This window comes from Brassica oleracea, chromosome C9, assembly GCF_000695525.1.
Source record: "Brassica oleracea var. oleracea cultivar TO1000 chromosome C9, BOL, whole genome shotgun sequence".
Taxonomy (NCBI): domain Eukaryota; kingdom Viridiplantae; phylum Streptophyta; class Magnoliopsida; order Brassicales; family Brassicaceae; genus Brassica; species Brassica oleracea.
In genome coordinates, this window is record NC_027756.1 from 3,717,039 (window position 1) to 3,727,977 (window position 10,939).

Here is a 10,939-nt window from a genome sequence, read left to right on the forward strand (position 1 = left end):
TGGGTTTGACTCCAAGTTTTGAGTCACACTTGGCAATTCTCCCTACATTGTATTATAAATAAATGTTAAAATTCAGTTGTGTATGTGTGCACGTGTCAGAGTTCTTGAAAACAAACAAAGTTTTCCAACAATTAGCAACATTCAAACCATATTACTGAAAGATTAAGAGACATTATTATTTAGAACTTGTGATTTTATGTTTATCATCTCCGCTAGAATTGGAAAGGAGAGGACGATAACATAATGCATTGAGAAAAACATATACGATGATTTTTTTTGTGATATTTATTTTTCTTATTCCGACATAATACACAAAATGGCAAACAGAGTTGATACTAGAAAATCCTTTTGTAATTATTTGTTTTTTTTTTCAGTTTTCGAAATAAAAATTTGGAAAATTTGTCAACATAGATTAGATTCTCTTGTACTAATAAGAACATAAAAATGTACAGATAACTCCAAAAGATACTGCATGTGTGTATGCAAGCTGAGGAACAACGCCTCTGAAACCTCCAAAGTCCATGTTGAATCACTTCATCTATTATCATAAAATAATATATGTATATATATGACTATGTTTCTATATGCTTTAAATTACATATGTTCTTTAGAATATTGGTTTTGTTGTGACCTTTTATTGAGGATTCAATGGACCCTCCATATTTGCATGTGACTGAGTGTGGAATGGGACGAGGGAATGGCGGTCACTGATATGGATGTCACCTTACTATGTCGCATTTATCTACTAAACTAAATTATTTATATAAATAACCTGTTTGCAAGTTTTCTTCTTGCAATTAAAATAAGTATTAAGTACGTTCTAACTTACAATTATTATACTATATTTATAAATCATGAAACTGTTATCTAACACTTAATCAATCCAATACATGCATGTATTTATTACTCATCTAAAAACTATCTGATGATTCTTATGCTAACAAGTCCCATTTCTAAATATGGAAAACCACTATATCTAAATGCACGACCGGTTCTCTGATTTTAGTGAACAAATAAATAAAATGTAGGGGCTATGCGCACAAAAAAAACGGGTTCAAAATTCCAAATTACCTCTTCTCTTTCATCATTTAGTAAAAATATTACATACTTTGAAAGTATCATATGTATGGCCTTCGCCACTAAAGATATATAGAGTGCACATGTATCCATACCATTTTTAAAAGTATATATATTTTTACCAAATTTTAATATCTCCCTATTGTAATTTGTAAGTTTATACTGTATTATAATATGTGCACCTAGTCAAAAAAATTCTGGATTCGCTTATTACAGCTGAATGCAGAAAAGGACATGAATCGCAATCAACCCATTTCATCACCCATGTTTATACATGTCGTAGTAGGTCCCATGTCACGCGTTTACGTTCTAGGTCCACTTATTTTATTCATAATACTTGTCTGATTTTCCCATAACTGTATGTAGTCCCAAGCAACCTATTGTGTATGTTCAACTTTCTCTTTTTTCTCCAATATCGACAAAACCAAATTAAGATATGTAATATGATTCACCAAACAAATTATGATCCTCTATTATATAAAAACAAACAAATCATACACATTTAATAATGACATGTAAATCATGTAATTGTTAGTTCATAATTCATAATGTTTTGCTTAATAAAAGTTCATTTGCCACGAAAACTTGCATATTTAAATTATCATACATGAAATTTCATAAAGATCTATTTACATCAGGTAACTTTTGAATTTGTTACCAAGAATCTATTTGAAGGAACCTTATTTAATCATGAGTTTTTCATGCCATGCGAGAAATAAAGTTTGATTTTTACGCTCTTTCAGAAGTATGGAGCTTGAAACTTATAAAGATAGCCACACTACTCAAACGTTCCAAACACAGTAGCAAGGAGAAAATTAGGAATGCAACTTATACAAAAACAGTATTTGTTAGATCTTCCCATTCCCACTCCCACATGCTTCATTGTTTGATCGACCTATACAATCAAACCACACCTCGCATGAAGAATCAGTTAGCAAAAAAAATTATATTAGACCTAATAAAATTGTTTTGTGACTAGTTACAGCAGTTCTAATGTTATAGCTTCAAAGGTGATTAACTACTTTCAAAGGTTATATATATACCAACTAATTAATTAATTATTTCGGTTAAAATTATTAATTACTAGGGTTAAAATGATTAATTATTAATAAAATTAGTAATTGACCTTATAATTATAGTAGTTTTTCTTGAAGTCATAATTGCGGTCTAAACAAACCACTTTCCATCAATAATGTTGGCACTTGTCATTTCGATGGATCCATTCTAACAGCATACTGTTTTGACCAAAAAAAAAAATACATCTATCACTTTTTATTCCAATTACTATCGACTCTAAAATGGATACGTTGTCTAAATTGGAATATAAGTTTTAAAACACTAGCGACTCAGCATGATTTACATATATATATATATATATATATATATATTGTATTTTCTTATTTGATGAGCCATCTAATTTTGTTTTATCTATAGAACAAAATATAAAATTGACCCAAAAACATCCGTATATAGGAGAATCCATAGACGAAGTCTGAATGTGGCATTCCCCTCTACACAGTGTCATTATATCGTATATAATCATATTATTATTACTATTCCTTTTCCTCTTAGACTATCATCTAGTAAACTGTATAGTCAGGAATCATGGGTATGATCATAAAACATTAATAAAATAAATAGCATTCGAAGATTGTTTTGGTGTTTGATTGAGTCATTATCGGAGCCTCACATGGGCGAAGAATGGTGGTGAAAGAGTCTCGCTAGTCATCAAACTTCATATTTTCCAATTATTATTATTATTATTTGTTAGTTGGGGAAAATCTAAAATTAATTGGCATTATCTAGATACACATACATGTTGTGATGATCAATCAAACCCATGTGAAAATGGAAACAGTGGGTTTGAAGTTTCACCCCAGCCAAAATGTCTTTGGATCCAACTTGTTCACCATTGGAAAGATAAAGGAAACCTGCAATTTTTTTTGTAACAAAAAGGACCTATACATATATCAGGGAAATTATTAGTCTAAAAGAAAATAGAATTTTAGAATCTGAATTGTTTTCTTATGAAACTAGTCCTGTAAGCAAAATCAAAATCATTTACATAAGTTTTGATAAATTTGTTTGTGGATAAGTCTTATTCTCTCTTGAATGAAATTACAATTGATACTTTCCAAAAACTATTCTCCTGCATTCAGTTTAAACATGTGGTGTCTAAGCTTTTAATATTCACTAAATCTCTAAAATATGTGGGACTACTAGATAATACATTTGCCCATGTCTTGGCAATTTCGAATACAACAAGTGAGTTAAACATAAAATCCAACGAAATTTTCTGGGTCTTATTGGTAACGGTGTGGGTCCCTTTAGGACCAAATTGATTGCCAGTTAATTTGCAAAATAAATTTGTTACACAACAAAATACATCTCTCATAAAGCCAACAGTACTTATAGCCACCCTCCACTCTTCCAAAACGCTCCTTCACTTCTATCATCACTTTCCTCTTTTACATTCCCCACAAACACTTTGATAGACTCACCTGAACTCTAATATTCTAATGGCACGACCACAACAACGGTTCCGAGGCGTGAGACAGAGACATTGGGGCTCTTGGGTCTCTGAAATTCGCCACCCTCTCTTGTAAGTCTTTTACCATAATACCCTTATTCTCATTTTTATATCAAGAAGTTAAGCTGATTCTTGTTTTTTTTTTTTTTTTTTCAGGAAAACAAGAATCTGGCTCGGGACTTTTGAGACTGCGGAGGATGCGGCAAGAGCCTACGACGAGGCTGCAAGGCTAATGTGTGGCAATAGAGCTCGTACCAACTTCCCTTACAACCCAAACGCCATTCCTTCTTCCTCTTCCAAGCTCCTCTCCGCTACTCTCACCGCTAAACTCCACAAGTGCTACATGGCTTCTCTTCAGCTGACCAAACAGACGCAAACGCAGACGCAAGCACAAACACAAATGCAGAACGCGAGATATGATGGGGTCATGAATGTGACGTCTGACGGTAATCATTACAACAGAGGAGGAGTAACGGAGATCAAGTGGGAAGACGGAGACGTGGATATGCAACATAATCTCAGGCCATTGGAGGAAGATCATATCGAGCAGATGATCGAGGAGCTGCTTCACTACGGTTCCATTGAGCTTCGCTCTGTTTCACCTACTCAGTCGCTGTGATAAACGGCTTTATTAGGGTCATTCTATTAATTTTTATTTTATCACATTTTCCTTCAACGGCGTCGTTATGAGAGTAGCAGTGACAGTTCAAGACATTTTGATCTGAATTGGCCTCTTTTGAAACGCTCATTCTTGTTTCTACAAGAGCAATCGATCATATGCTATGTAATATATAGTATTTATATGATATGAAAACGTTATCAATTTCTTTGCATCAGATTCTCCATGTAAACCAATTGAAAAAATAAACAGAAATCATGAGAATTATGTTTTGAGTTCGTGTGTGAATAAGTGGGGATTTTATGTAGTGAAAAAGATACAACATTTGGACAAAATATATCAAAAGAAGAGAGTTTGGAGGGAAAATGAGTATTTTATTTCCCAAGTATTTGAAATAGGTTCAGTAAAAAAAAGTATTTGAAATCGGCAATTTTATTACTCAAGTATTGCTCGTGTAGAATTATTCCCCAACTAATAATTGACTCCAAGAAATTGAGAACAAAATAGTCAACCATTAACTGATGGACGGAAAAATAGCGGGTTCGTTAATTTTTTAACAGTTGGATATTCGAATCATAATTTTGCGTTTTCAGTGATTAGTTGAGGAATAAATATACGCATATAATACTTAAGTATTTAATTTGCTGATTGAAAATACTTGCGAATTAAAAGGAACAATTTTTTTAAGTCATAATTTAAAATATTTCTCAAGTTAGATATAGCTAATATACGAAATTTTACCTTTTGATTTTTTTTTAAATCTTTTACAATGACGTATAAAATAATACAAATAACTATAGTTGCATGATTGCATCACAATGTTGATGTACATCATGTTTATAAAATCACTTATAGATGATTTTGTATTGCTTATACATTCATATTTTGTACACTGAATCTATACTTTAGACAATTATATAAACTACTATAGACAATTATATATTGTAAACTAAAAATACAGTGCAAATGTAGTTATCTTATATCATTTTATATGCTCTTAAAAACTAAAAATATTTTTTTGGTATTAAGTATCTTATAAATTGGTTCAAATTGAGATTCTTTAAATAGGAATTATTTTATAAATCATCTAAAATGATTTTATAAACATGAAGTATATCAGCAATATTATGTAACTATAATTATTTTGTATTGTTTTATATGTCATTGTAAAAAATCAACAATCGCTTTCAGAAAAGTAAATATCTAGTATAATGATTTTATTTAACTTGAAAATATTTTAAATTATGTTTTTCTTAAAGAAAATTAATGTGTGTGACTTTCAATCTTATAAATAATATAAAAGGTAATTTTTTAATTTCTCAAGAATTTTCAATCGGTAAATTAAATACCCAAGTATTATATGCGCATATTTATTCCTCAACTAATCTTTGAATGCGCAAAATTATGATTCAAATATTCAACCATTAAAAAGTTGACGAAAACCGTTATTTTTCCGTCTATCAATTAATGGTTGACTATTTTATTTTTAATTTTGCGCAGTCAACTATTAGTTGAGGAATAATAATGAGCGAACAATATTTGAATATTAAAATTGCCGATCTCAAATACTCCGGGAATAAAATGTCCATTTTCCCAGAGTTTGGAAGGGTTTGGTTTCTCATTTTTCAACGGTGGGCCTTATTTTTCTTTCCTTTTAAAATTCTATTTCTCACTCTTTTAATTTTTTTTTCTTTTAAATTTGGGATTGCTGCCAAGTAGAAAAGAGTGTCTCCCTAACACGACCATCAAAAATCTAACTTATAAATTAGAGAGATTTGTATGTTTCTAGCACTTACGTTGGTCAGCTATACGACTAATCAAAAGCAATAAACCTGACCTAAAAGAACATATTCGACTCAAAACCAAAATGAAAACCGGACCCGGTCTCGACACATCTTAAATTAAGCTATGTTCTTTGATTTGTGACATAAGGGTTTTTGCTGTTTAATCAACGTTTTGAAATATTTTGTTTGGTTTAACACGAACAAAGTTGCTTTTTTTCTTGCCTATTTTTAAAATGCGCAACCGCAATCACTTTTTATACATAACGTTTCACGGAGCTTGCAAACCAAGGAATCAAACGGTGAAACAATTATAACCACACTACCGGGGCCGTGGCTGGCTAACTTTTTGTAGGTTATAAGCATAAAAGTTTTTTTTGGCCCTTTAAATTGTTTTAATATAAAAATTTAACCTAAAATAATTGATAAAAACAAAGAAAATACAAAAACGGTGCTAAGCTAACTCGGACTCCTGATCTGGTCAGTTAAAAGATCTTACTAAACCACTGGACCAAGAACAATTTTACAAAAACTGGCCTCAATTCCGAAGCCAATTCTTGACCTGCTTCCTATCAGGCACGGCCCTGCACACTACTACACCGTATCTTCTAAACAATTTAATACTGCATCAGTAAAAGAACAATTACGACGCAGTTACTATAATCCGGTAGCTTCTTCACTCCGATCGATCGTTTCTTCTTGCAAGCATGTACACGTTTTTATCAGTTGTTAGGAACATATATAATTGAATTTAAGTGAATATTCAGTATGGTTAGTTGGCCCGTTACGATATAATTATAAACCAGTAAACATGCAATGCATCTAAATTGCAGCACATAATGATTTGACGTTCGGAATTATATGGATCCAAAAAGATTTCTTGTCCCCTTTATTTGCCTGCTGTAGATAATAAACTATAAATCTATATCATTCTGAAAATAGATAAAAGTAAATTACGCAAGCTATGCATATACAATATTGTATAACTTATGATGATGATATAAATAATCAGGGTAAACTATGATTTGAACAGCTTTTGGCTTTGATTTGATGAGACTTTCTTATCATCTTTGGTATGCTGCTGATCATTTTTACAATAAATAACACTCCTTTGATTTGTAAATAAATTTACCATTATACCACATAATTGCATGTTTATCTAACTAAGAAAACTGATGGAAGATTTTTAAAAAGTCTTGGACGATGTGACAATAGCCTATAGTTTATAAGGTTGACAAAAGGGACATAAACGCTATAATAACTCAATTTTAACTTATAAGCTCATATAAATTCTACAATGGGTAGTCAAAAGCAATTCTAAGAGTTCTTTTAAAAATCTAATAATATGTTCCAAACTATTTTGCTCGGAGTTCTATACAGTAGGCTAGCATGCGACTTCAATTGATTTGGTAACAACTAAAATACTGCCTACGTGAGAATTATTCAGCCACTATATATATACTCTCATAGATCCACTAACAAGACAAAACGAAGAAAAGAACCATGTTATATGTGACATATTTTGTCAAACAATAGTACATGAGACAGATTAGTTTATCAACGTGATGCTATTTTTTTTGGATCGAGGTCTTTATCCAATGGAACTTGTAATGATTATACATACCTGTTTGGAAATTGATTTTGTTTCCCCCACAACCTTTTGAGAAAGGTAAATTAATTAATTAAAAAAATGAAAAAATAAGAGGGAATTACAAAAGTGTAGTTTATTCCAATTATTATGTTTTGTTAAAGCATTTTATAGCAGCAAAGGTGAGATTTAAAATAATGGGCATGCTTGTGAGTTGATCATCATTACTTCGTTGAACTTCTGTGACCCTTTTTCCTTTGAGGAATGTCCTTTTCTATTGTCCCAATAAAAATTTCACTGCATTCACCAAATAAAGAATGAATAGGTATTCATATTCATATGAAAATGTATTTTGTCCATTCTTGTTATATAATACTAGTAATATGTCGTCTCGTATTAGTGCATGGAAATGTATTTCGTTCACCCAAATTTCAAAAAAAGTATTGCATACAAGATCGACCCTGGCCATAACAATTGAAAACATTCGTTTCAGCCCCTAAAATGCAAACTAACATGTATCACTTGACCCTCCAAATTAGTTAAGAAAAATATAAACATTGATTATTTAAGGGGTATTTCGAGTCCTATAAATCTAAGGCCGGTTCTGTAATATACTAATATGTATGGATTCTAGTATCGTCCTTATTACTAAAACATCGTTATTATTAGAACAAACCCGGTTGGACAATGGACATGAAGATATTATCAAGTTGATTATCTACCTAATATGTAAATTCTTCACAAAACCACTTTGTATCCTTTCATAGACCACATGGCAATCATTCTCAATGAGTGTTTGAGCGGAGGTGAAACAATATGTAAGGCTGATTGGTTATCACAGAGAAGAGTGGATGCAGTTGGTGGAGGACGATGAAGATCATGAAGTATAAAGATGTCAGCCAAACTAACTCACATGTAGTATCAGCCATAGCGTGATATTCTGCTTCTGAACTGCTATGAGATATTATTGGTTGCTTCCTGAAAAATCAAGAGATGAGTGAATCACCAAGTAACACACAATATTCAGTAGTATAGAAGAAAGACGAGAATCCGGATAAGCAACCCAAATTGCATCAGAGAAAGCAGTAAGATGAAGATCAGATGAAGTAGAGTAAAATAAGCCTTCGCATGGATCATTTTTCAGATATCAGATAATGGCCTATTAGCTGAACAGAGTGGGGAGCAAACATGTATGGACGCAAACTATGCACATCATAAGTGATATCAAGTCGGGTAATGTGTCAAATACAAAAGTCTGCGTACAATACCCGTGAACACTGAAGAATCCTCAAGTGGATCCCAATCAGCAGAAGACATCTTGAAATTAAGTTCCAGCCTAGTAAACCATCATCTTCGAGAAGTTCTAAAGTATATTTTTCCCAATAGCAATGTTGTTGCGTGTAATCTCAAACCCAAAAAAAGTAATTTGCTGGACCAAAGTCTCAAATTTTAAATGCAGATTTGAGAGTGGACTTGAACTCGTCGATAGCAGAATTATCATTTCCTACTAGCAATATTACTTGAGATATTTGATAGGAACAAGAGAGATTATTAAGTTTAGACATGTTTAGTTGATTATATGATCTTTGTAAACATTGAAAACAAGTCTCTGGGCCTTGGGGCCCAACTCAAAGAGGCTAATTTCTCCCACTTCCCTTGCCGTTTAGTTTTTTTTTTCTTTTTTTTTTTGCTGGTGAGCGTTTCTTTATTTACGTAGCCAAATGATTTGATCAGTAAAACTGATTCTACTTATTTTGGTTATGTGTAGGGCAAGTGTGAGTGAGTTTGCATCAAAGAAAGATTTGGGGCCAAAACGGTAACAAACAAGAAGATCATTCGAAGGGCTTGTCAGGTTTTGTTACATTACTTGTTTTGGATGTGCGATCATCCACTTTTGCTCTTCTTGGATTTATCTACGGAACTGTATGAGTTTTGGTTCGTTCTGACTATATTTGTTTCTTTATCTCTGTGAATACAAACAAGCATATCTTCTTCCTGCCACTAAATTGTTTACTAGTGGTGGAAAAAGACACGATAGAGACTTACTTGATTCAATTATCTTCGACCAATTTTGGAAAAAACACGTGAAGTCGTTGATGATGAAAGCAATATGTGGCGTTTTTTTTTGGTAATGGTTTCTGAACATATGAAATATGAGATGGGCCTTTTATTAAGTTATCCATGCTTAAGAAAACCACGAAGATAATCCAATCTCTTGGGTGCCGTTCTTTATTTTACATGCAATTTCAGGAAAATATACAATGTTGGAGTCAGATCTTAAGCATTACATTTGCCTCTTTTAAAATGTATAGTTCTTTCACCCCTTTAGATAGTCGCTTGCTTTTGCTAATGTGTCACCTTTTATGAAAAATTACTTTGCTCATGTGTCTGTGTGTGTGTGTGGTGCACGGACTCGTTTAGTTATTATCCTCGAGGGCCAAAAAAAGAAAGGTCACTCGTTGTCATAGTTTACACCACTTTGGGAGAAGCATTGGATGCTTTAGTGATAATATGTTTCAGTTTTCTTCTATAGTACTCTTTGCTTTTTAGTATCACAATCCTACGCAGCAACTATCTTCTTTTTATTACATAATAGGGTCGGTCCGCCCTACGGGCGGGATGTGATTTTTAAAATAATTTCAACAGTTGGAGTATATGTTTGATAAACAGTATTTTTGTTATTTTTTATATTTTTTCTACATTTGTTTCTTGAGTTATCTTTTGATTCAATTTGGAATATGATAAGTAGGTGATAATGTGTTGATTGTGATGGTGTTGTGAGTTGTCTGTCTTTGTTCGAGATGACCGAATTTTTTTGTTTCTATAGAATATTAATGGAAGCGATGGACATGTTTTTTTTTTTGGTTACGTATAATTGTTTTTGATATTAATATACTTAGCCTTTCATGTTTCTCTTCCTAAACAAAAACCTGGTAGGAGGAATAAAGTCATGAAGGAGTAATAATGTTTTCATCACTTCAATCTTGTCTTCTTGTGTGAATTGGTGGAATTTTCTTTGTAGAAGTTAAGAGTCTTCATTTTGTGACATACTTGTTTCACTGAGGTCTTTAGGATGATGCTGAACCCGTGGTTTATGGAATTTGTTGTTGCTATCAACCGTTTTAGTTTTTCTTAGTTAGTTGAACACCATATGAATTTGGAAATCTGGATATTGAATTATTTGTGTGTTTGGTACTGTTTATGAATCGAATTTGTGACTTAGTGCGTGAGAATAGAGCAACGATCTGCTGTTAATAGTGATTCTTACTAACATGAACGTGAATCACCGGAAGTGTCAGGATTGATAAACCATGAAAAATCCCATTGTGTGTGATATACAATCA

At 32.3% G+C, this 10,939-nt stretch overlaps 1 protein-coding gene across 1 annotated transcript; it reads left to right on the forward strand.

Annotated features, from left to right (window-relative positions):
• Window positions 1-3,481: 3,481 nt before the first annotated feature.
• On the forward strand, window positions 3,482-4,440 carry LOC106316414 (ethylene-responsive transcription factor ERF003-like). Its single transcript, XM_013754297.1, has 2 exons — window positions 3,482-3,679; window positions 3,764-4,440. The coding sequence occupies exons 1-2, from the start codon at window positions 3,597-3,599 to the stop codon at window positions 4,224-4,226; spliced, it is 546 nt and encodes a 181-aa protein (XP_013609751.1). The 5' UTR covers window positions 3,482-3,596; the 3' UTR covers window positions 4,227-4,440.
• The last annotated feature ends 6,499 nt before the right edge of the window (window positions 4,441-10,939 follow it).

Bases quoted from the DNA above. Each gene is read 5' to 3' on its own strand.
- LOC106316414 (XM_013754297.1), top strand. From the start codon at position 3,597: ATGGCACGACCACAACAACGGTTCCGAGGCGTGAGACAGAGACATTGG. The intron at 3,680-3,763 runs GTAAGTCTTTTA...TTTTTTTTTCAG, and splicing joins GAAATTCGCCACCCTCTCTT to GAAAACAAGAATCTGGCTCG.